The sequence below is a fragment of the Metopolophium dirhodum genome, chromosome 6 (genome assembly GCF_019925205.1).
Source record: "Metopolophium dirhodum isolate CAU chromosome 6, ASM1992520v1, whole genome shotgun sequence".
Lineage (NCBI taxonomy): Eukaryota > Metazoa > Arthropoda > Insecta > Hemiptera > Aphididae > Metopolophium > Metopolophium dirhodum.
In genome coordinates, this window is record NC_083565.1 from 8,766,033 (window position 1) to 8,792,628 (window position 26,596).

The 26,596-nt window shown below is 28.7% G+C and overlaps 3 protein-coding genes across 10 annotated transcripts; 1 reads left to right on the top strand and 2 right to left on the bottom strand.

The window, feature by feature from the left end:
- Positions 1–34: 34 nt before the first annotated feature.
- On the bottom strand, positions 35–19,868 carry LOC132946091 (monocarboxylate transporter 9-like). Of its 4 annotated transcripts, none has more exons than XR_009664650.1 (9): positions 19,360–19,868; positions 4,133–5,812; positions 3,759–4,003; positions 3,576–3,693; positions 3,278–3,505; positions 2,934–3,216; positions 2,666–2,852; positions 2,011–2,166; positions 35–296 (listed from the first exon to the last, which is right to left on the bottom strand). XR_009664650.1 is itself a non-coding variant. In XM_061015920.1 (9 exons), exons 2-9 carry the CDS (start codon positions 5,594–5,596, stop codon positions 2,097–2,099), a joined length of 2,541 nt encoding a protein of 846 aa, XP_060871903.1. In that variant the 5' UTR covers positions 5,597–5,812; positions 19,360–19,868; the 3' UTR covers positions 982–2,096. The 4 variants fall into 4 exon arrangements, 2 of the variants coding, with proteins under 2 accessions (XP_060871903.1, XP_060871902.1); XR_009664649.1 differs by lacking the exon at positions 35–296 and adding an exon at positions 982–1,490 and having other exon boundaries at positions 1,552–2,166; XM_061015920.1 differs by lacking the exon at positions 35–296 and having other exon boundaries at positions 982–2,166; positions 4,133–5,346; positions 5,401–5,812.
- Positions 19,869–20,206: 338 nt separating this feature from the next.
- LOC132946093 (uncharacterized) lies at positions 20,207–23,246 on the top strand. Its single transcript, XM_061015926.1, has 6 exons — positions 20,207–20,362; positions 20,438–20,642; positions 20,811–20,881; positions 20,941–21,046; positions 21,123–21,359; positions 22,990–23,246. The coding sequence occupies exons 2-6, from the start codon at positions 20,481–20,483 to the stop codon at positions 23,104–23,106; spliced, it is 693 nt and encodes a 230-aa protein (XP_060871909.1). The 5' UTR covers positions 20,207–20,362; positions 20,438–20,480; the 3' UTR covers positions 23,107–23,246.
- LOC132946092 (hydroxyacylglutathione hydrolase, mitochondrial) lies at positions 23,085–25,474 on the bottom strand. 5 transcript variants are annotated; one of them, XM_061015921.1, is made up of 7 exons: positions 25,335–25,460; positions 25,020–25,107; positions 24,729–24,954; positions 24,212–24,438; positions 23,631–23,734; positions 23,425–23,569; positions 23,085–23,364 (listed from the first exon to the last, which is right to left on the bottom strand). In XM_061015921.1, the coding sequence occupies exons 1-7, from the start codon at positions 25,386–25,388 to the stop codon at positions 23,240–23,242; spliced, it is 969 nt and encodes a 322-aa protein (XP_060871904.1). In that variant the 5' UTR covers positions 25,389–25,460; the 3' UTR covers positions 23,085–23,239. The 5 variants fall into 5 exon arrangements, with proteins under 5 accessions (XP_060871904.1, XP_060871906.1, XP_060871905.1 ...); XM_061015923.1 differs by having other exon boundaries at positions 25,228–25,437; XM_061015922.1 differs by having other exon boundaries at positions 25,224–25,437.
- Positions 25,475–26,596: the final 1,122 nt, after the last annotated feature.

The window sequence follows — 26,596 nt, forward strand, 5'->3', positions numbered from 1 at the left end:
TAAATTGAATAATATTCGTATTACCTACCTATTAATATTTCGAAATACACAGTAAAATAGCATCGAGATTCAAGCAAAATATTATCTACGCATAAAAATACTAGTTTTGACTAGAATTATAAATAATATAGGTAGTTAATTAACTCTATAAAATTCGAAGGAACCGATATTAGTTTTCAATAAATTATAATCGGTTTTTTAAAGCTTCTGGTTTCAGTTCCGTTTACTGTGTTCAAATATGAAAAAAACAGCGGTTTTAAATAAATGTTGAATGCTGGTTAAATCAGGTTCGATCCCTGTAAAAAACAAAATACATTTTTTTCGACAACTGGTTTTGCGAAAAATCTGTTTTTCCTAATTTTTTGTTTGTTCTTCCTGACGCTTTTGAAAACTATTGGTAATTTAAGTACCTACCAACAAAGTACCAACTAGGTTCACTTTTCTACCAGAAAATATGATGTTGAAAAAAATCAAAAACATAATCAGAGAATACTTTTAAATCAGAAAAATGAATATATATAGTAGTGGCATAGCCAGGTGAGGGAGGGGCTATAGCCCCCCCCCCTCCGAAATTAAAAATTATTTCCATGATCTATGAATGTTAGGTCTTACTTCCCTACTAGTCCTGAATCTAATCTGTATCTTAAAACAATGCTAATTTCTTCGGGCAGAATAAGAATGCACCTCGTTGAACAGGTAGCGATCGGTTTCCCACAGTTTTCATAGTTGTGTGCATATTATAGTTATAGTCATAAACTCAACCTATGTGCGGCGAGCCCATTTGATTTCGCCGCTCAGTTTACTTAGAAACACAGGCTTAACTATGGTTAAACATATATAATGTTTAATGTTGTTTTTCAAGAATAGTAGTTGCCAGAGAAGATTTTATATCCAAACCAGAGATCTTACAAAAAGCTCTCTACAAACAACAATATGGCAAGAAAAGACAATGATCAAAGGATAATAAATTTAAAAAAAATATGTAAATAATAAAATGTAATTCAATTAGAAACATAGTTAAAGAATTTTAACATAAACAAAATGATTAACAATTTGTAAACAAATAATAGTTGTATAATAATAAATAAAAAAGAACTATATCAGTCACAGTTTTGAGTGAACAATTATATTCAATTGAACTAATTATAAAAAAATGTAATTTATTTTAGTTTGCATCTAAAAAAAAAATGCTTAATGCCATTAAAATCACAATCATAAATCTAAATAGCAGTCTTCAAAAAATAATTTTGTAGTATAACTCATACACTCCTTGTATTTTTACTGTACTTGTAATATTAAGAAAAACTGCAATTGCAAATTATGTGAAAATTGTATTTAGGAATTTCAAATATATGTATGTTTTTTTTTTATATATTGACAAACATAATAATATTATATGAATGTAAGTATACATTTATGTATTGGAATATCATAATAAATAAATATGATCACAAGTAGCATCAATTTTACAAATAAAAATTATTGCATAACTGGAAATAAATAATAAAATTGTTTTAATAACTGAGCAAATTCATTATTAAATTATAATACCTGATAATAAATTTGCAAGTAGTCTATAAAAAAGCAATAAAGTAGTGGCCAAAGATTTTGATCGATGAGTACACAACTACACTGTTATAAAAAATCAAAATGCTGTTGATATAACAGTAAAATACTTATTAAATGACACTTATACATTGAATACTAATTAATAATTCTATATCTATAAACGTCTGTGCTTTTCATATTAATTATTTAATACTCATAAGAAGTATACTTTAGAATAAATATTATATCAAGGTCAATTTAAAATTTTTATTAGACATTTAGAATTGCAAATTGAAAACCATTTACTAGATTTCATTGTTAAAATATTTGTTTCAAATAAAAACTAATTAAAATTGTTTTTTTTGTATGAATAAACAATTTGAAAAGAAAAAATAGGAGTATCTAATAATAAATTATAATATGTTTAGTATGACACTGTAATGAAAAATAAAATGTTCATACATTTAAAAAATGAGGAGTCAAATCCAATTGGAATATAAACACATCATTATAAAGATTTTAATTTGTTAATAAGTAATAGTCAGTATTCAGACACTTGTTGCTAAACTTGCACGTCTTTTAGGTGTAAATATCACATTGTCTTCAATTGCTGCACATCTAATAAAAACAAAAAACAAAAATTATAAAAATATAAATTGTATACATTAAAAACCATCAAACTACAAACATAGAGATTGTTTAGATATAATAATATATGGAAATACTTGAATTTAAAGAGAATCTTGTTAAAAAAAATTAGAAATTACTACAAATATAATAATGGAAGGTTATCATATTATTACGTTTGATTTTTTGGTAAGTGGTTCTCATTAAGAGTATTTAAATGGGATGATAAAATATGTTAGAATCTGAAAATTTATTTAGGAATAAAAAAAATCCAAAAATCAATAAGATAAGAGCATAAGCACTCTTGGTGAATCATCAATTTGACTCTAATTTTTATCACATTAATGTGTCTTTTGATACTCTAGAATATTATTTTTCAAGTTTGAAATTCTACGGATATTCCTATGTACGATGATCCAACAAAATTATATTTATAGGTAAAAAATTCTACATGATAAATATTTGTATAAATTTAAAATGATAAAATTACTTTTTGCAATTTGAGGCTATGCTTATTATCTTGTTTTTGTGACTTTTCAATAGTGTTTGCTTCCTTCTATACCGTGCCATTTTTTTTATTATAGGATGAACAAATAATAATAACCCTGACAATGCAATGAATAATCCTGCTAGATAAAAAGATAAGTCATAACTTTCTGTTATATCAAATAGACCACCTACAACAACAAAATACATACATATTTAATTATTTACATTTTACATTATATAAAATCAAACACTGTTTATATTGTACTAACCAGCTAAAGGGGGTCCGATCAAATTCGCGATTCCTTGTACCAATAGCAGAACACCATAAGCATTGGTGAATCGTTCTAAGGAGATGATTTCAACTAATATGATTGAGGTGAATGAATAATTTGCGGAAATAAATAGGCCAAAAAACCCAGATAAAATACCCAAACTTAAATAACTTCCAAACAATGGAACTAATGCAATGACTAGACCACAGAGTACCATTGAAACTGCATATACCATGTTGGCGTTAACCCAAGCTTTATCACCAGCCCACCCTAACAATATCTAAGACAAAAAACAATTTTATAAAATGAGTTTAAGTTGTATTATTATTAATTAAATTTACCTCTCCAAACATATTTAGTATTCCTATCAAGCTGATTAAGTATGATGCGTCTTCATTGGTGTGTCCTTTCTTTATAGCCAAGTCAGCAATGTAAACATATGGTACATCATACCATGTATACAGCAGGAAATTTGATATTGCAAACAATAGGAAGGGCATGTTTTTGAAGTGAGAAAAATCCATCATATCAAGTAGTAGGTACCATAGTTCCCAAAGTCCAGCTGACCACTATTAATCACATTTAATAAAAATTAATGATGTCAACATTATAAATTATAGAATTATTTGTAATAGGTACTTCATGTTTTTCTTTAGCGATTGTTGTCATTGAGTTGCGGTAAATATTTGGACAAGACGATGCTCTTAGTCTATATCTGTTTATATTGAGCATTGCGCCTCTATATGTTAACGAATGTCTGTAATAAAATTGTTTTGGTTGTAAATAAAATCAATCAATGATGATAAATTTAAAATAACTTACCTATGAATCTTAATATCTTGAAGATAAGCAGTTTGAAGACGTTTAACTTGTGGGTTATCTTTTTTTATCCACCAATCATAATCGCCATTTTTTAAAATAATATTAGTACCATTATTGATTTTCATTATACCGACTTGATTACATTTACCACTGGCAGCATCTGTTTTATTTTCTTGGTGATCTAATAACTTTTGAATACCAAGAATTTGATTGATGTGTAAACCTTGTGTCGGTGACATATTACCCTTGAAAAAAAAATAATAAATATCATCACAGAGTGATCCTTGAACTAATCAAAAATATAAGAGCTCTTATCCAGGGATATAATATTCTAACAAAATAGAAAGCTAAAAAAGTATGTGCACGGTGTTTACCGATTCGTTGATGCGTCCGCTGTCGCTGAAACTCTTAGAGGGTATTAGCAAACTCGGGTAGTTTTGGACGAGCACGGAGTAGAGTTGCTTTTTCTGAGTGAGTGCCTCGAGCACCTCCAGCGGGACGTGCTCGTGATTATTGACAAACGTGGGCAAGTCGACTAGGGAATTGCATAGCCGCTGGTCTTTGGCAGCGCAGTCGAGCAGGCCGCCCCTGCCGACCAATTGTGCCGCCATATCACCTCCTCCGTCTTGTTCCTGGAGGAACGACACGACACCACCACCGGGATGAGTTAGGACAGCCGCTTCGTCCTTGCCGGCGCCGCCACCGGAAGTCGGGGACGACGGTAGCTGTGTGTGCTGGGAATGCCGGTCGTAGCTGGCGGTGGACTTTAGCCGTCGCTTCTGGAGCCGGGCGTTCTTCTTGCGCTTCCACTCGTTCTGGGCCCGCTCCTTGGTCCAAGGCAGGTCGCGCATCAGCATGCCAAACACGCAAAGGTTGAGGAACAGCCCGGCCAGGATGAGCGTGCAGCCGCGCCATCCGTAGTAGCTGAGCAGCTCGTGGTTGAGCGGCGCGAAGATGAACGTGCCGATGCCGCTGCCGCACACGGACAGCCCGGTGGCCATGGACCGTTTCTTGTCGAAGTAGTACGCGACAATGACGACGGCCGCCACGTAGCACAGCGACAGCCCGAACCCGGATATGAGACCGAACGTTATGAACAGCGTGAACAATGAGTCGGCAAACGCGGATATGACGAACCCGGTGGACGCGATTATCGCTCCGATGACGGTCACCTTCTGGCATCCGTATCGGTCGGTCAGGAAGCTGGCTATGGGCCCGGACAGCAAGGGCACGGCCATGAACAGGGACCCGATCCAGGCCGTCTTGCTTTTGCCCTCCTCGAAGTACTTCTCGAACTCGATAAATATGACGCCGAACGAGAACGTCACGCCGTCCGCGATCATGTTCACCATGAACGAAGCGAACACGACCACCCAGCCCCAGCCGCCATCCGGGGCCTGATTGTGCAGGTCCGAAGACGACGACGACGATGACGAATCGTCCGAATCAGTGGCGGTGGTCGTCGGCGTGTACGAAGCATACGAATCGTGTACGCGGTGGTGATGTTTGGAACAGCCGCCCCCGCCGCTGCTGCTGTCGTCGTCCGTCGGTTCGTCGTTCTTGTAGAACGTAACGTGGTTCCTATTTTCTACGGTTATTTTATTATTACTCTTATCGTTACTACAATTGCTACTCCTATTACTGTTATTGTCGCCGCTGTTCCGCGACCCGGACGGTTTGTAGCGACGCTCGTTGTCGTCCGACTGCTCACCAACATTATACTTAACGCGTCTAAAGAGATCACTAGTTTCTTCTGGGATGCAACCGTTCGCGTTTTTCAATGCGATGTGCTCGGCTTCCGTTTGTTGCTCGGCCGCGTCGTCGACGTTGTCCGCCATTCCGTCAACTCGCGTTGTTTACTTCTGCGCTTTCTCGCCCCGATTCTCCTCATGCGGCTACTTCTTGGGGATGCGTTCTTGACGGCCAGACGACGATCACCGTCGCAGCGGTGATTGTGGTCGTGATCTTTCAAGGGTCTGTATGCAAACGTGGTTTCCATGCGGTTTAATTTTTGGAAATTTCAAGGCTTCTAAGTAACTGTCTTTTCCAGACACCTGCAACAAAATCGCATACAAAACAATTACAAACACATTTCGTTCATGACTTATTTTTTTTAAATTACGCGAATTTAATATATTATCATCGCATTCTTAATTAATTTTATCGTGCACGCGATCGGCCTCCTAATCTAAATTGTCGACTGCATTAATATTATTCCCTAACTATAGCGTATCACGAAGGTGTGCATATTTTCAGTCTACTGCAAATATAGTGGTCGAGATAATATAGTACCCAACAATAAGGATTATATTATGTAAGGTATCTCATCGTCTATCACTAAATCTATGAACTACCTACGAATATTAATTTCATAAGTGTGAATATATATAATACGTATATGATTATCTAATACATTTTTTATTATATTACCTATCATTTTTATATGATTTATGCCCACCTCTCATTAGTTTTTTAGAAACTCTAACCATTGTCTTTTATATAATGGACCTACTCACAACACTCATATCCATATATTCAACTTCATCTAGCTACAACTTTTCTTACACACCAAATCTTTATATATTCTTCAGTTATCTTGCACAAGTATCCTAAATATTTTAACTTCTTAACTTAAATTATATCTTAGGTTCTGATTATAAGCTTCATTACGTCAATTTCATCTTACCACACTAGCAATTGTATAAGCCTACTTTAAAATATTTTAATATTGTAAATTGTTTGTGCATTTTAAAATACTCATAACTCATAACTTGCTAATTAAAATCCAAAAAAAAACCTATGAGGTTCACTAGAATCATCTACCTTTAAATGTTACAAGAGGTCAATTCACTCTAATTTTTAAACTAACAGAGCTAAACGTGATCTGCTGAAAATACAATTTGGTATGTTATTCGTTTGTAGAAGGAGAAACGCATGGGGGTGTAACGCTCTCCTCTTAACAGTTAATCTAAAATATGTACCTACATAATGTTATATTCTACAGCACAATAATCACATTTTATATAATGCGAAAATATGATTCAGTATTTCAGTGATGAAAGTTGTACATTGGCGGACAAGTGACAACCCCAGGGATAATTTTAGGGGGAGTGTATAGGCCCCAACAGTTCCTTTTCATGCAATCAGGCGTATTATAATGTATAGCCTATATAGTTAGGTTACCTAAAATTTGATCGAGGTGAGACCATTTATATGGGAATTCGAGTGATTGCTAAAAACGCCACATTTAAAATAGTGAATTACATATTCTATAAAGAACACATCGTTTCCCTTTATATTGTATACGAAAATATGTTTATTTTATGTCAACTACTCAACTACGTTGAAACTTGGCAATGTTTTTGCAAAAAATATATTGAAAATTATGTACAACTTTGATGTTTTGCCAAATTTGATGGGTGAACACTGAATAGATATGCCAATCTTCTATGAAAATTTGCACAATATATTTGTGAACATTGTCAGTAAATAATAAATTATTTTTAGACCAATGAATATGTCAAACCAGGTGTATTCGTAATTTGGAACATGTTCCGATTTTGTACAAATATAAAATATTACATAATTGTAAATTATTAAAATTCAAACAACGCTGCTATATTTGTTGAATAAAATAATAGATTATTCAACATATTTTTTAAATTTAATTAAGAATTTAATTGTTAATTACTGCTTTTATAGTCTATTGTTTGAATTAATTAGATGTTTTTTAAATACACCACACGCATTCATAGAATTAATGACACAGCCTAAACATACCTAAAACTTTACCTATAGAGGTCTACATAGAGAAAGAAGTAGAGCATAAAATGCTCAATTAGCGTTTACTAAAAACAAAAGTAGTATATTATTATAAAACTTTGAAAGTATAAAATTATATTCAAGCAATAATATTATAATGATTTTATTACAATTCACACATAGTTTATTATTATTTATTATATTTTCGAATAACATTGGTGTTTTATTAAATAAGTCAATAGTCATACTTAATGAATGGCTCCATGATGTCATGTCAAACACAATAATATTATACCATAAAAAATAAACGTTCCCACAAGGTAAAAAAATTATGAATTGTTAATACTATTATACTAATGAATAAAGATATAACATGTTATATCATAAAAGGTATAATAGTAGATAAAATAAAAAATACTTCTTCCAATTTTAATCATTAGTAGCATTGTATTCAACTCAAAAATTAAACGAGTTTAATATAATCTACAATAGGTTAACTGAAACAATTATAATTAAGCCACCGAGTAATTCTTGTTAAACAGTGACTACAAGTTAGTATTATAGCTGACCATTTGTAAAACTACTGTGTATACGGTACCAAGTATAAAAATAATATTTAAAATGATAGCAGTTATCGCAGTGCAATCACATTTCCTGTTAAAGAAACGAAAAAAAATTCTCTACCTCCACTTAAATGTGTAACTAGGAATAGAACCTATGCAACGAAATAATTTACTATCACATAAATTAACATTATACCTATTTCCTATTATCTCTTTCGGTGTTCATTGAAATTAATGAGAATATTATAATTAATTGTGAAATATCTTGATTTATTATTTTGATAAGCGATTAGAGATTGATATTCAAGCATCAATTACAAATATTAACAAATATCTACTACACAATTCATTTATTAAACTTTAATAGAGTTTTAATTTGAAATAGTTTTTAGAATCATTAAACGTTAAGCTTAAATTATTGACCTCGACAATATTGTTGAAACCGAGAGGAACATAAAATATTCACTAGTCATAAATATGATGATAATATATAATATAAATACGTAATATACGATATACAATATACTTATAGTCTAATATTACACATATTTGTTTTAAATAATGTATATGTGTTGTTTATAAATTATATTCTATATAAGTCATAATAAAGGAGTAAAGGACAGGATACAGAGATAAGAATGTCGGGAACTCGACAACCGTGTGACAGACGATGTGCTGTCAATCTATAATATTAAATAATAATGATAAATCATCTCATTAGAAAAAAACAATTGTAAACGTACATAGCTTGGATAAAACAGTGCTCGGGAAACACAGCTTCCAAATTTGTCAAGGTTATTTTTTATACATAGATAAACAATACGGAGAAAATGTCCAATAATCTAAAATGAGATTTTATAATAAATGTGTTTGTTTATTACTATCAATTAATTTTGAATAAATAAAAAAATAAATAAAAGCTCATTGCCTCATTATATAATATTATAATAAGTGTAACAAACAAATATTTATTTATTTTTTATTCTTAACAAGGGACTACTAACAGTAGGTACCTATAAAGACTATAAACTATTAATAGCAAACAATAACTATAGATTTATGACAACGTAGAAAAAATATGTATTAAGTCAAGTAGTATTCTCAAACAAAAATATGTACTTTGACCAGTACAAGTACCACTACCTCGTCGTGGTCAACATGAACTTTGATTAAAATTATTATATTGGTATAAATTAACAATAAGTTAACAATCCACTAAAAGAATTTTATTTCATTTTTTTGGATAGGCCAATTGGAATAATAGATACAATAGGTTATTTAAGTTTTTTTGAATAATTTATCAAAGGGAGTAAGTTAAATTATAAATAAAATAATATTAATATATTTTACCCTTTTATAAAATTGGTGTAACATAATAAATTATGTATAATGTATATTGTATATAAATAAGTCATCTAAATATTGTACGTTATCATAATGGTATCATAATATTCTAATTAGATATTTATGTAATCCTTACTACATAATATGATTTAGATGACCTGTATATTGATTTATTAAGAATTGTATACGTGATTGTAATTTCTTAGAGTTTGATAAATAAAAGTACTAAATATATTATAATATATACATACTAAGAAATATAATACGTATTACTAATTTTACCAGTTACATTATGTACATTTTTGTAAACATGAGTGTTTACAATTTTGAATTCATCATTTTGTTATTAAATACAAAACCAAATAAGTTAATCATCTAAAATTTAAAAAAAATATTTTAAAACAGAAAAAGATACCATGGTAGCAAGTGACTGGGGTAAAAAACTTCTACTATGTGAAATTTGCATACTTGTTTTACGCAACCGTTAAAAAAGCCAGATGGAAACAAATTTATTTCATGTTATAGTCATGTTTGTCAATATGTTTGGGCATAAATTGAAATTTTAAGTTACATAATATATATATTTTTTTAATACGTACATCAAAACGATCAGTTATTATATAATTGTAACCTCCGCACTCAGACAGTTATACCTACACACCGCTCAAATCTCATCGCCAACACAGTGACGACAATGTGCGCCTCGCGTGGTCCTTTATTCCATTAAGATTTATTTATAGACACGTTTTTGTCCATACCATAAAAACCTAAATATCGTTTCCAGAAATGACAAAAATGTCATAGTTTTTATGGAAATTGTTAATATTTGAGACAGGTTATGCCGTATCTTATTTAAATATTTATAAAAATAAGATACCTACTTACTATTTATTTTTTTAATTTTCATTAAGTCATAAGAAAAAAAACATGTGCTTTTTAGGGCTAAATATATAACCATCTCCTCTATTAATGTACTTCTTTCGAATTGATAAGTTGTGAATTCTGATAGTACCTATATTATCGTAAATTATTTATTTATTTCAAATAATATATTATGGACTGTGAGTCCTATTACAATAATATGATGATGTATAGTGCATCATGTTTAATTAGTTTTACAATTATTAACAGAACTCATACCTACGTAATACATATTATCTGCTTATCTTTAATCTACTATTTTCATAATAGTTGTTGGAATGAAATCTAAGGAATTAAAAGGATGAAAAGATTTTTAGAGACAACGCCGCTCTGTTAACACGTATTAAATAACAGCGATACTATAAAAATAATAAACGCTATTATAGTATAAGCAAAATTGATTATTTAAGATAAATAATGATTAAAAAACACATTTTAAATTATCAATGTAATAACATAGTATATACAGATATACTATGTGGCCATATAGGTGTAGCCATATATGTATTGTATATAGGTGGTAATGTGGTATAGGCACAGAATATAATAGGTGTAGATTTATTTGTATTGTTACGTTTTATTGACACCTACTAAAACTGCTATCATACTATTAGCCTAGACAGCCAACACCCATGTGCATTGATTAGCAGTCCATAAATATGTGTTGGATTTTAAAATATACTATAATGGATTTCAATTGTGCGATGCTAGTTTTCCAATTATGCGTTTACTTATCTATAGAGATATGTTTAATACTTCAATCTATTAAGAAAATACAAACACTGTAATAGAAAGCACAATACATTCTTATAAAAGTAAATTGAATACAATTTCGTCCTTCGGTTATACAATATTATATATACACATTTAAAACTGTTGACCTTTCTTTAAGAATTTTGAATAGGCACTTTTTTATGTAACAACATAAAACATGGTTTGAAAAGTGCACTGTAACTTTATATTTGAATATTTGATGTTTGTTGTTGTTGCCGAGAAAAAAAAATAATTTTAGTAGTGTAATAGCATACGCATTACATACAAATTGTAGATTATTAAATCTCTTTAGAAATTATTTTTATAAAAATAAATTAATAATTTTTTTAATAGTATTTAATTTTGCGCTAGTTAAATTAAAAAACAAATTCATTATTATTTATTAGTACCTATTTAGTATGAATATATTTAGGTAAAATCAATTTTTTCTACAAAAAATTATTATTACAAAACTATAGTTGCTTCAATTTTTAATACCTTAGCTATTGAAAATAATTTTTATTTACATAAAATATTAAACAGGAATTATCTATATTAATTTTATTAAGTTACTATTTAAATTTAATATTTTATAACTGTTGGTTTGAGATGATAATTAGATAAGGTAATAGCTACTAAAATGTTTTTAAGGCCATTATATTTATTTCAAAATGTTTTGTTTTGTAAATCAAAAATTATTTATTTTTATGATACCAAAAAAAAAACAATTAGTTACAGAGTACAATCGAATCTAGTTTATAAAACGATTTTTTTAAAATTATAATCATGAACGATTAACCAACAGGATTTTTAATTCTATAAAAATAAAAGAATTTAGTTCGTGTATTATCATTTGGAGAATCTTATACGTGTTATAACTTATAATAAGATCATTCAATCATACGTGTTATATCATTCATTCATATTATGTAATACTGTTTGCCATTTAGAGTTACACAAAAATGCAATAATGATTTTTTTTTAGAAAAGTTTTAAAACATTATCTAAATAAATTTAAAAGAAGAAAATATACAATATATACGACAATAAGTAAATTTGATAAATTAATAGATAATATGGCATGAAATATGAAGCATGAACATGACTAGGCGCGAGGACTTAGGACACCAGTAATCCATTGGTAAATTATAAAAACATATCTTATGGAGAAATTAAACTAATTATACATTCATGCGTTGGTAAAAGAAAATAACAATTCCATGTAAATAGACTATACATTATAGTTACCAAATTAGTATAAAATATTAATTATATATTGGCTATTATTTTGGGTACATCAGGTATTTTAGAATAACTATGAAACACTTTTACCATATTATGTCATCGATGATACGTACTACGTAGTCAGTGGTGATATAAGATATTAAAGTAAAAACAACAAAAAATCGTCGCACCTCACGTTCACTTAGTAATCTGTCTTTTGTCTTGGAACGCACGAAAATTGGGTAAAAAAATAACTTAAACAAAAAATATCCTAATAAATATTACAGACATCGTAAAAGACTGTAAGGCATCGATAAGCACAATGAACTCAACTATCTGAGTGAAATTAACTCAGTATAAACCAGTACAAACCTTAATTGTAATACCTTAAGGCTAAAATTCCAATCACTAAATGTGTATTTTTAACTGACATATTTAATATTATGATCGAAGTCCTTAATGTATCCAACCCACCCAACACTGACAATTGACATAGGACCAAAAACATTTTTATTAGAGCAGTATATAAAAGCAGTTTTTTGCCTAACTAATCTAATAATGCAACGACACATTTTCTTGAGATATTTATTACCTACCTAATTGATGATTCACGTAAAGATATAATATTATAAATAGGACGACAGAACGAATGTTATCGCATGAAGATAAAAACATTTTTACACTGAATGAATTTCGGAAAATTCCTACGTTTATTATATTATTTTACAAGTACGAAAGTACAACGTATAAACATAAGTAATAATATATAATTAATATAAAAAATATTACAAATTATCATCTAAACGTATAAGTAGGCATAATATTATTGAACGAATTTACGTTCTCACCAAATAATACAAATTTAAGTATAGGTACCTACTATATTAATATGTCTATACTATATACTCTATATCAGTGTCATACCCAGAAAAATTGTTGGTGGAGCACTTAATTTTTTTTCTAGTTTTTACAATGCTAGAATATTTAATTATGACCCCTTTGTTCAGCGGTCTCCACTACGCGCGGCCCGCGGGCCACATGTGGCCCTTTAACAAATTTTGTGCGGCCAGCACTAAAACTGAACTTTACATACTAAAATCCAACATTCTACACTCGAGTAAATAAAATAAAATACTTAGGTATATTAAAATAATATTTTTTTTAACTTCTATAACTTACAATTATCATCATTCAAAATATATCTAGGAAAAAAATAAGCCTTCGGTCAATATTATGCACAAATTTAGATTTATTTATAGCATGTAGTCCGCAATTATTTTTCAAAAATAATATTTGTCCCTTTTCAAAATCCTAGTGGCTTTTGTTCATAAAGTGTATTTACTCTTTTTATGACTATTTATTTATGTTAACTAATAACTACGGTAGGTACGTCCTACATTTAATATAACAATGTATTAACATTATTGTAAACCATATAGTAATGTAGGTAATGTTTTCATTAATATAAGTTTATTAATATTTCACTAATCAGTAATCATTATTTCAATATATGCTGTAAATAAAAAAATTTATTTATTGTTAGAATATGATTACCACCTTCTAACAATTATTGTTATAATACAAGACTTTATTATATTAAGGCTGTTGAAAGCTGGTCGTTTTTTGCGCATTTAGACCAATAAGCGGAAAAATTATATTTCCAGAGGTCCAATTTTAATTTTGAAAAAATATTAGAATTTCTTTGCGTTTTGTCTGTTTTGTAGGTAATTAATTTTTTATTTCAAGTAATATGAAAGTAACGAATTCAAATGTTTCAAAATTTAAATAGGACTTTTGGTACTGGGTGAATTTTTTTCCGTTTTTTGGGATTTTTGTGGCACATGGGAGTTGAAAATGTTTTATCGCAAATTATTGTGACGGGTGACTGCACGTATGTATGTTTTAAATTTCTTAGAATCTTAGCCGTAGTTTATCTTTAATTGCATAAAGCGTAAACTAATGATAAGTTACTACACACAGCCACACAGCACTAACGATGGATATAGAATATTTCCTAAATCCGACCACTTAAAAATAGTTTGCTTTTAAATTTAACAGCCTTAACTTTAAATTTTTAACAAACATATAATTTAATATAAAAAAATGTTCAAAAACACTTCAGGGGGTACGTGTGCCCCAGTGCCCCCCTGGCTACAGTACTGCTCTATATACAAATTTAGAGCACTTAATAATTGTTGAGATTATTCTTTTAGGTATCACCAATTGGTAATTACTTTGTACCAACATTTGTCGATTTTAACAGATTCCACTATTTGATTAATAACGAGGAAACATTTCCAAGTGTGGATTAATAATTTTTAGATAATACGTATAGAAAGCCCTACTAAGCGCAATTCAGTTTCAATTTATTTAATTAATTTTGATTATTAATTGCCGTCACTTTAATACCTAACACACATTTTTATGCAGAACGGTTTCGGAATATTTTCAAGTTTGCCTTTCATCTGGCCAACAATGACGTAATGTGCATTTTAGTGGTAAAATCAATTTTCAGAGTTTAAAACCACTGAGTAATGGTAGTTTAAAAGTTTCAAGTCAAGTTTTTATTTTATTTGCGCACGTAACCTAACGTGAAACTACGGGAAAAAATGTATTATTGATTTTTTTTCTGTTTGCAAACTTTGCGATTACGTAAAAATATAATAAATTATTTTTCAATTTTCAACAATGTATTTTAAATTAAGTAAATTTACCATACAATTTTAAAATAATATAATTTTGTTGAAAATACAAATTTTTTAGTGTTTAATGAAATATCTTTCAAGGGCCAAAATCCAATATGTTTGAGACAAAATAAAATAAAATCAAGAAATCCTCTCGATTCTCATGCTATATAGGTAATAGCAAATTATAATGTCTCTTTTGAGAAATTTGGTATCATAACACAAATAAGTATTCTCCTTATTAATTACTAAATTAAAACTAAGCTTAAGGTATTGCAAGCAATAGGTAGGTAATAAAAGTTAGTCGTTGGTCAGGACTCAGATTTAAATTCTTCATAAATGCAGGTATTATTGAATTTTTGAGTTTATATTATAATTTATTCTGTAATTTATAGTATATTATGTTATGTTTGAAGTATGAAATATTTCACAAAAACATGAAACATTGAAATTTTTTTTAACACAAATAAAAAACTATTTTTTTATTTTTTTAACACAGTGTTCAGTGTTCTAAATTCTAATGTAAGAATTCAGTAGGTATACAATATACATGTATAATATTGTATACCTATTTGTATCATTTAAACATTAAAATATTTTAAAATTTTGAATAACATTTTAAATGTATAATACCAAAGGTATACATATAAGTACCATACAATTATGAAGGTAATTCATGAAAATTATATTATGTAAATATAAAACTTATTTATAAATAAAAAAAAATTATTAAAATACTGACATATTTCACACATTTGAAATATTTAATAAAATAATTTATTTTTTTTAAATTTCATGACATTTTTAAACACTAATATTATGTATTACTTTGGCCCTTTTGTAATAATGTTTTTTTAAATTTTTTATGTGAAAGTATAAACAGTGAACTGTACAATATTTTTTGAGCAGAGAATTGCTCTTAAAGTTTCAAGTACTGTTATTAATCAATTTAAAATTAAGTTTAGAGTCTGTATATTCAAGACTCGAGGTTAACTGAGACTTATAACTGAATTTTTCTATACCTAGTTTTTTGTAAGAAAATAACAAGTGTTGAAAAAACAGAGAATTTTAAACGAGCATAATTTATTTTTTCACCACTTCTAACAGTTCTAACCTTAAAATTGGTTTTAGTATGGGATGATTTATCATTGCTTCCAAATGTACAACACTATAGTACATTAGTAAAATATAGTAAGTACTGAACACTATAATATGTAAATACTAATATGTAAATACTCCTAAATCCGGTTTAGAACTACATTAAGAGGATGCCACATGGGCATTTGTTGTTCCCGTCTTACGCAAAACATGGCAAATTTTTATAATACATTTTACTCTATAATTTTTAAAATTTGAGTGAATTTACCTCTTATAAAATTTAAAGATAAGAATATTATCTAAGGCATAGAAGGATTTTATTGATATTATTATTTTTAAGTAAGTTATGATCATTAAAAAATATACAGTTTAAAAATAGTTATAACTTGCTTCTTAATAAAAGTATCAATGAAAGGCCCCGGATGCCCTAGATAATAATCTAAGATGCTTAATCAGGGATAAATTTAAATTAATTTACTAAACCCAACAATACAAATTACTTTTGTTAATATTATATTATTATCTGTGTTTTTAAACATAGTACCCATGCATTAAAGTAGTACAAACCAAAAAAATTACCAAGATAATAAAAAGCTACAAATGCTTTCAGAATAAGTACACTGGTTATAAGCACCATAGTAAATACACTCAATTCCTTAATTGAAATTAAATAAGTTAAACTTTATCTATTAAAATATATTATATAAACATATCATATATAATATAGATGAACCAGTACAGGGTACAGGCATATTTTTATTAAACATGAAACTTGAAAGTAATATTAATTTGTTTAATTTTCAATGTCAAATTTTCATATTCACTATAATTTGCAACTAAGGACCTGTGAGAAATAAAAATAATATGACCTCTCTGAAATATTGTCAGTATTCAATTTCCAATCTATAAGAGTAGATATTGTGAAATCTATACACAGGAACAAGGAACAGAAAAAATACAATTTTGTTATGATATTTTTGTATGTTTGAATAAGAAAATTGTATATTTTATCTCTAATTGCAATAAAAAAGATTTTTCATAATATGGTGTCAATACCTCTTTAGATAAGTATTTCGTAAATTTAATCAAAAGTTAATAACAATCCATAAACCAATCTTTGATAATAAAGTACAAACAAAAATAATATTCCATTTTTATAGGTAGGTACCCAATTGGAATTAGATATCTTAGAAGATACCTTGAACCTTATTATTTCACAGAATAAATGTTGTGCTTATATTAAATATTTTAATAACTAAAGCATGACTTAGTTTATTTAGTCATGAACTAAAGGTCATTTTAATTTTATCATATAGGTTAGGTACTTAAGAATTTGTTAATTATTAAAATTAATAAATATTGTAATATTGTGCTCAGTAAAACACTAAAACAACATTATTTAATTTTTTTATTGTTGAGGAAAATATAATTTTAATTAGGCATGTATTATTATATGCTACATTAGATATTAAATAGGTACCATGTTTTTCCCAAATTTAACCTTATAATATAAATAATCAAATTGTTTCAAATTCTATTTAATTATCCCTATCAAATAACAAATTTAAATTAACATTGTAATTTATATAACATAATAGTACCTACCTATTAATAAATAGAGTGATTTCACCTATTACGTTAAGAACATTACCTGAGTTCCTATGTTGGCTTTTTTATGATGTTTTAATTTTTATGTGAGTTATTAGCGTGTAAATAATTACAATTTAAAAATGCTTATAAATTGTGTAAACATTAAAATATTATAAAAAAGCCATCGTATGGACATAGGTATATTACATTACCTTATACAATTTGATAATAGGTGAATTCACTCACATATTAAAAATAAAACCACATGGTTGGTTCTACTAAACATAAATTTGCTATGTTTTGAGTGGGTCGGAAAAAGAAAACAGATAGTATGCTTAAATCCTCTTAACCTATAGTAAAATCCTCGGTAAAATGGTAACATCATAAGTTTTTAATGATATTTTAAATTCAATGTGATTCAAAACACAAATATTATAATTTTCAAATACTCATAATTTGCTTTAAAATTAAAATACATAATAGATCAATTTACACTAAGAACACAAAATCGGATCGGCTGGACTCAAGTTTGATATTATGTTGGTTGTGGGGGTTGTGAGTCAGACTGTAAAAAGGAAAACAAATAGTGTGCTGACGTCCTTTTAAATTGTTGAACCCTGAGATAAGACCATTGCATTTTATAATATTGTTATAACTAATAACTATTATTTACTAGCGGGTACCTATTATTTTCATACTTTGATAACCTACCTAAGTGAATCCATGCAGTAGGTACCTAGTTATTCATTGGAAAGTTCTATTTACCTATTATAAAAAGTCTGGTTTATTTTATATAATTTCTAATAGGTAGTGTGTAATAATTAAACATCTATTATGTATAAATAAGTAAGCAGATTTAGACAGTGTCAGAAAACAAAACATTGTGATTATTACCTATATATTAAAAAAAAGTAGGCAATTTCAAAAAAATGTTTGACATAACTTAGAACAAGTGAAAACACACAATCCCTAATACCTAAATGGTTATGTCATAATATTATATAGGTACAAACGATTATAGAAAATCTATAAACGATTGACTCCAATAATCCTGGGCACAATGATAGTGAAAAATATAGCATAATGGCAACAAGAATATAATATGTATGTATGATATAGGTTATAGATAATATCAGATTACTGACTGACTGCGGCCCATACACATTCAATATTATTGATATCAATAAAAACATGTCAATAAATATCAAATGGTTACCTATGATATTTTTAATATTGTTGAAGTAGGTACCTTCAATATACCTAACCCATACACGGTCAATAAAATTGTCAACATCGAATATCGATAGTATATGGGCCGCTTTAGAGACTGGAGTTCACCCTATATTATAATACTACCATAGGAAGTACAGTCTCTTTGACCGAAACACAATATAATATTTATAATAATAGGTAACTCATAATTTATATAATATAGGTACTTGATAGGTATATTATAATATAATCAATCGACTAAACAAAAACTGTTTGTAATACAGTCCATCCAGTTTCCAACAATAAATAATACATAGGTACATCGTGCTGTTAACTACCAATCGAGTCACACAGAATATCTGAATAATAGGCATTTACGTGGAGGTATTTATTGGATTGCTATAGAAGCGGCCAATCGAAAAGGGATACTACGAGGAATGAATTGCTTACCTTTGCTAGAAACCACAGTCGTAGAACATTTTTGAATCTCGGACGCGTAGTGATCCGGACGCGAATTACTGATATTGTCCACTATTTTATTGTATTTTGTAATATATTTGAAGCATGCGACTAAATTACCATTGACGCGTGACCGTGTTTTATAGACGATTGTATATATTTTAATATACCAGGAATCAGAACAGTTATGGTGTTACTGTTCCGCCAAATATATACATATATATTATGTATAAAAAATATATATATATATATATTTGTGGTCGGGGTGGTTAGCGAATAACTAAAAATTAATACAAAAACAATAGGTTTTAGAAATAACGTGATCAGGGTGAAACAAGTGTGTACTGTAAAGTAACGTATTAATAACAAATAACAAGTAAATGATTGAAAATATGCGCGCGTACAATCGGCTATTGTGCAGATCGTCGAGTTTCGACTGCTTCGAGTGGAGAAACGGAATTAACAATAGTTATAAACGAAGTGAAACAGTCTACGCTCTACAGTCTACACATTACACGAAGCGTACGGCGCGGCGGTACTGCGGCAGTGCGGCGATTACAGCTGTTTGGCAGTTTGGCTCAGTGGGGCAAAAAACAGTTGTAGCTTGCTTGCCGATCAGTGTTTCTTAAAACGTTAACCGCACGAAAGATAATACAATATATGTGCTACGGTGCTATACAGGTCGGTACTGGGTGTTCAGCTTACCACGAGCCACGGACCTACGGTCGAATTTCATGTTTTGGCCGCGTAATAATCGTTAATATGCGCATGAAATATTGTCATTTCAAAGCCTATGAAAATAGTAAACACAGCTGCGTTATCACTTATCACCCGACATCGGCCTGATAAGACGGTGGTTGGTTCTGGAGGCCGGCTCTCGTTGTTGGTCGCCGGCAGCGTCCGTTCCGTATCGTAAATCGTTTAATTATTAATTAAATAATTAATATTTAATAGGTTCAATAGTCAATAATCAATATTGAGTGATGGCTGAATGGTATTGTATCTATTATTATTCATAACCTACTATTATTTGTTGTAAACTGTACCTCATTAGTTATTCATTTAACAGATCGATATTTACCGTCACTGGTGCAATGATGCGATAATTATCGATGGAAAACTCTGACCAGGAGACTTCGGCTACGGTCACTTTAGCGACGCCGGCACCGTCGACATCAACAGATGTGAACGAGACCGAACGCCACCCAAAAAAGAAAAAGCTGTACAGGCAGCATTTTGTGGCTCTCTTGGAACGATGCGAAATCATACAGCAGGTAAAATGTTTAGATGGTGCCACCCCTTATGCAGTGTAATTTGTTGCATAGGTAAAACTAATTCTAGACACCCACGTTACCGGGGTATAAATCTTTTGTATACAATTCTGCTTCAATACTACTTCTTTTGTTTGTCAATTTTTTATGCATGTAATCTTAATGTTTAAGGACAACGAACGTCTAGTACACAGGATACATCAAGTGGCCAAACAGTTGAGACGGATCCGATTGGAGCGAAGGTTGGTATGTGTTTTTATTGTTGTAAAGACTCAATTAAATGTAACTTGTTCGTCTTCAGGTTTATTATGGATCGATTGGACACGCACAAAGACAACTGGAGAGAAGCTGAATTAAAAATAGATCTAGGAACTGATTTGCCTTTACCTGAAGCAGTCAATTTAAAAGTAATACTTAATGTTCATAAAATATTAATGTAATTTTTTTATTCTTATTAATACCTATTACTAATTATTTATAAAGAATCAGGGAACTGTAGAAACACCCAACGGGAAAAAGAATTTGAACATAAAATCCACTGAAAAAAAAGATCCTAATTTGCCAAAAAGACCGGCAAATCCATTTTTTAGGTTTTGTCAAGAACAAAGACCAATTGTACTTGATCAAATCATTATGTCAGGTGAAGGGGAACCAACGAAACAAGATCTTACAAAACGACTAGCAATTACTTGGAATACTATGGAACATAATGATAAAAAAGTATGTTAAAACCATTTTAAGTTTTTGGAACGTTAGTTATTTTCAAGGCTGGGCATTAACGAAAAATTAATTTCTGGCTAGCTGTTATTGCATATTATAAATACCTAGAAAACATTTTATTTTAATGAAGCAATTTGATTTCTTCAACCCTTTTAAGTAATTTTTATGTATTGTTTAAATATGACTAAAATGTTATTTTGACATTTTGACTTCAAAAAATATTTTTTGTCGTTTCAAAAACAATTATTTAATTGATTTTGGGCATCTAGGTATCTTTTAAAAACTATCATATTCCAATGGCCAATGAATAATAATTAAAATAGTACAATTTTATACAGGATTTTTTTTAAAAATTACATTTCTTAAAATGTAGACTGATGGTTATTTTAAAAAAGAAAATTGATCGTCCCAACTCTTAGTCAATGTATGGATTTAGAAAAAGTAAATTATGCCTAAAATACTATATTTTTGCACTAAATTTAAGTATGAATTTTTTATTCTACATTACCAAACAGTTAAGCTGTTAGTAGTTTATAACCAAGGCTTAGAAGTATGAATATATTGAATTATTTTCATATTTTTTTGGGAAAATCTTATTAGAATCAATATAAAATTCAAATTAATTTTGTTATACCTAATATCAACTTGAATTCAAAATTGTTCTGTTCATGCTATATAATTTTAAAAACAAAATATAAAATTATTTTTTAATGTTTTAATGTAAATAGGTATCTATAATAAAAATTGTTACCATTTGATGTTTTCAGAAAATATATGTTGTTTAATTATTTTAATATTTTAATATCATATTATTACATTTTTTAACTAGTAATTTTATGATTAAAGAATAATATTATTTATAATTTTAAATATTTGAGTCATCCAATTGCAAAAGGTCTTATGCCAAAACAATTTTTTTAGTACAAGCGAAAAACTATTATTTCTTTAATATTTCAAAAAACTCCCTGATTTTTATCCATAAATACATAAAAAATTATGAATTTTAATCTTCTGTATTTTAACTTGTAGGTACATATTTTTTTTTGAAACTAAAAAATGAATTTGATTACTTGAAATAAATAAAATTTTTGAACTTGAATATTATCATGAAATTAATCCTTATCAAAATATATTTTTAGTTTTTAAACCAACATGCTTCTATAAATTATTAAACCATGAAGTAAAAACCATTTTTTAATAATAATTGTGGAACCGATGAACAATTACATATTGCAACTATTCGAATAGTTGGCCTAGGAATTTACTCAGTTTTTCAGCTATATTATTTTACACAAGACATACTACTTTTGGATACACAAATACCAATAGACCTACACTGTTTTTTGAGATTGGATAAAAGACTTTTGCAGTTAGATGACTCATTTGTAAACATTAAAACTCAGATTATTAACTTATAGTACCTTCATATTATTTCAAATATTTTAGAATTTTTAAAATTATGTTAGCTCCTCAACTTCCAAATCATATTTATTACTGTGTTTAACTTTATGGTCAATACCATATGTTTTCATATTTTTTAAATTAAACAAAAGTAACTAAGTAAGTCAATAATATTAAAATATTTGGTTATGAATGTTATGATGTAAATTTGAATATTATTTATGTTTAGGTTTATTATGATATGTACGAGAGATCTAAGGAAAAATATGCTGCAGATATGGAAGAGTACACACTTAATAAATCTATAAATAACGTACAAACATCTAGTTTCTCATCTTCACAATAAAATTGTATTTAATTAAGTATTATTCAAATTGTGATTTCAAGTTTCAATATATGTGTGTGTGATGTATCATTCACAACTTATTTGTATTCAAGTGTATGAAAATGTATTATTGCAATAAAACAAGTATTATTTTTCATAAATTGTTTTTTAAGTCCCTCAACATTTTCATTGTTTCAATTGGATCACCAATTGTTTGAGTGACTTTTTGAACTGATTCATTTTCTACTCTCATGAATGGATTAATGAGCTTTTCTAATCCTAAATATAAAAAACACCATAATGAAATATTTTTTTACGTTTAAAAATTTAAATTGTTACCAATAGTTGATGGAACACTTGGCTCTTTTAATTTTCGTTTGGTTTCGACATCCTCCAATTTATTCAATATATTTTTGTTGGATGGTTCAACATGTAGCCCAAACTTCAAATTTTGAATGGCATATTCATGTCCACAAAACACAGCCTGAAATAATATTGTAGTATTGTAATATTTCAATGATATTAATATTAAATTATTTTCTTACAGTACTGTCAGGTAACTGTGATAATATTTTGATTAACGCCTCATACATTTGTGTTGCAGTACCTTCAAAAAATCTACCACAGCCTCCTAAGAATAGTGTATCTCCTAAAAAAAATATGATTAAATTATGAAGTCATACTCGTAGTCAACAATCACTTGAAACAATTAACTTTTGCTCAATCAATCTACTTGGTTAGGTTAGGTCTATAATTCGATTTAAATCTTATATTTCTTTAAATAAAATTAACTCGTATGACAACATTTATAAAAAAGATATATTGTAGTTGTACTTATTGATAAATTTAGAAAGATTAGTAGCAATTTGAATCCAGGCAATTTATAACATAAATTAGGCAATTAGCTTAACTGAATATTATATAATTGACTAAATTAGTGATTATAATAATAATTATACCTGGGTTACCTATACAAAAAACGTAATATCAAAATTAAATTTTGCATTATACTTAAAAGACAACCAGATTGTTAAGACTTATATTTAAAAAAAAAATGCATTTTATGCTACTTGTATTGGGTTTGATAGTTTCATAAATCATACATGCAATCATATAATAGAATAACCTGTAAAAACAACATCATCTTGCCCTCCATTAACATAATAGCAAACGTGTCCAGTGGTGTGACAAGGTGTGCGCAGACATTTAATATTTAATGATCCAAATTGAAAATCTACTCCGTGTGTATCAATCATAACTGTAAGGCCATCAATTCGGTCGTCACCTCCAATAACAGTCAATTGATCATTGGTATTGCTATTAATAAGTTCTTTGTTGCCACCAGCATGATCCCTAATAACATTTCAAATTAAAAATGTACTTAGTAGGCATTCATAAATCATTGTAAATTAAACTCATTAAATCATATTATTATTGCTATAAAAATGAACAATGAACTTTGTACTTAAATTTAAACAATATATTTTGGCAAACAGCCGTATCAGGTCAATAAAATTAGGAACTCACGAATACCCTGAACATTTAAGTAAAATTTTCATTTTAGTTAGATACCATATTATACCTTGCCATATACAATATTTAGAAAAGTATAATAATAATAGCTCTTTATTTATTTATATTACCAATGATGATGTGTTGTGAGTACAGTTGTTAATTTAACATTTTCTTTACGGACTGCGTCCCAAACCACATCCGGTGCTACAGGATCAACAATGGCTGCTTCTTTCGTGCTATTATCAATTAATAAGTACATAAAATTATCGGATAACGCTGGAAGCACTTGAACTTTAAATTTGCCAAACTCTTTAGTTATGATGTTGCTATGCATCGTGGTTAAATGCCTTTGTACTAAACAAATATAAACATTAAACATATTTAATTATCAGCTACTTATATATTATAAAATTGCTTACATAGAAACGAAGAGTTCTTAATTATTGCACTTGGTAGTGAAGATAAAATTTTAATGAACATTGGAAAAATGTCATTAATTGTAAAGAACTGAAATAGCATGCATTTCAACCAAAATTATGAATTAAAAACAAAATTAATAATGAGCATACCAATGATGTCTTAAAAATGTTATTTATATTAATAAGATAATAAATAAGTTGTACCCATGGCTGTAGATAGAGCGATAGACCATAGAGTACTCTATGAGATAGACAGTCGTGGTTGCACCTACCTACTTGTATAAGATTACAAAAATAAAAATTTTATAAACTTACAATCTTTAACAGAATTTGTAGAGTGCAATTTAGTAACAAACAAGTACTACTCATTAACCTATTAACTTTCTTTTAAAACTTTTCTAAGATATTTTCAATTTTGATATTATTTTAAAAGATAAGTGTTATCTTTGTGCTATTGATATAGAAATAAGTAAACACCAGAGATTTTAAATAACAATTGTTATTTAAAATCTCTGGTAAACACATAATAATAATGGAGTAAACAAAAATTTGAAAATAATTCGATTTTTTTGATTAACTACAAAAGAACACATTTTTCATCTACATATAGACTATAGATAAGTGACTAGAGCCTGGAAGTTTGTAATGTGTATAGAATTTAATACAGCAGTTTTATTATTCTAGTAATTTACATTTTATTTCATAATAAAAATGTTTTATTGTTTTCAGATGTTTCCAAATCCATGAAAAAAATGTACCTAATAAAAGTACCTATACCATAAAACATGTTTTTATAAAAATCGAATTGTTTTCAAATTTTAAAAATTTGTAGCCTGTAACTCAGTCAATTTTAGATTTAGGACCATGGTTAATATATCCCCATATGTATATCTGAGGACAAAAATACGGGTTGCAATTCAAAAAACCGTAAGTTGATTGCGCGTGCGTGAACCAAAAGAGTTAAAAACATACCTAATAACTACATAGTTAATAGCGGGTCTATCATCTATGGTTAAAAATTTGAAATGTTCTCAAAATGTGTATTTCTGACCTATAAACTAATGAACAGCGCTTCCCACACCGCCCTGCCATTGGTTAATACTTAATCCAGACGACATAACTGAGACAGAAAATATAACATCTGAACATACCAGAGAGAAAAATAAATGTTGGGCTATGTTTTGGCACATTTTAACGGCCCAAAACCTCTCTTTCTCTCTCAACAATGCCGTCTGGTGATTTCTCTCTTTAGTTTATAGGTCTATTGTCTATGGTCTGTACCCCCTAGCTATCAAAGCGAACCGTTTTTCAATCTAGGTAATCAGGCTAATCAGATAAATGTAACCATAGGCGGAAATCCATTAAAATTTCAGGGGCAGCTAACATTAATCATTATTAACATCAATATTAGTGGGGGATATATTTCATATTAATAAGGATATCTCCAATTCTGTAGGCAGGTACTTTACATTTTTATAAACTGAAATATGAAGTTTATTAAGTTCATTCAAAAATGTTTTACCTATTTATGAAGATTTATAAATCTAGAGAAAGTTTTATGTAGCTGATCTGTAATA

Excerpts from the sequence above, each read along its gene's own strand:
- LOC132946091 (XM_061015919.1), bottom strand. The coding sequence starts at position 5,596 with ATGGCGGACAACGTCGACGACGCGGCCGAGCAACAAACGGAAGCCGAG. Across the intron at positions 4,004-4,132 it reads GCGGACGCATCAACGAATCG|GGTAATATGTCACCGACACA; the intron begins GTAAACACCGTG and ends TTTTTTTTCAAG. Across the intron at positions 2,167-2,665 it reads ATAGCCTCAAATTGCAAAAA|ATGTGCAGCAATTGAAGACA; the intron begins GTAATTTTATCA and ends TGTTTTTATTAG.
- LOC132946093 (XM_061015926.1), top strand. The coding sequence starts at position 20,481 with ATGGAAAACTCTGACCAGGAGACTTCGGCTACGGTCACTTTAGCGACG. Across the intron at positions 20,643-20,810 it reads GATGCGAAATCATACAGCAG|GACAACGAACGTCTAGTACA; the intron begins GTAAAATGTTTA and ends TTAATGTTTAAG. Across the intron at positions 20,882-20,940 it reads CGGATCCGATTGGAGCGAAG|GTTTATTATGGATCGATTGG; the intron begins GTTGGTATGTGT and ends GTTCGTCTTCAG.
- LOC132946092 (XM_061015921.1), bottom strand. The coding sequence starts at position 25,388 with ATGAGTAGTACTTGTTTGTTACTAAATTGCACTCTACAAATTCTGTTA. Across the intron at positions 23,735-24,211 it reads AGATGATGTTGTTTTTACAG|GAGATACACTATTCTTAGGA; the intron begins GTTATTCTATTA and ends TATTTTTTTTAG. Across the intron at positions 23,365-23,424 it reads AAGTGTTCCATCAACTATTG|GATTAGAAAAGCTCATTAAT; the intron begins GTAACAATTTAA and ends TTTTATATTTAG.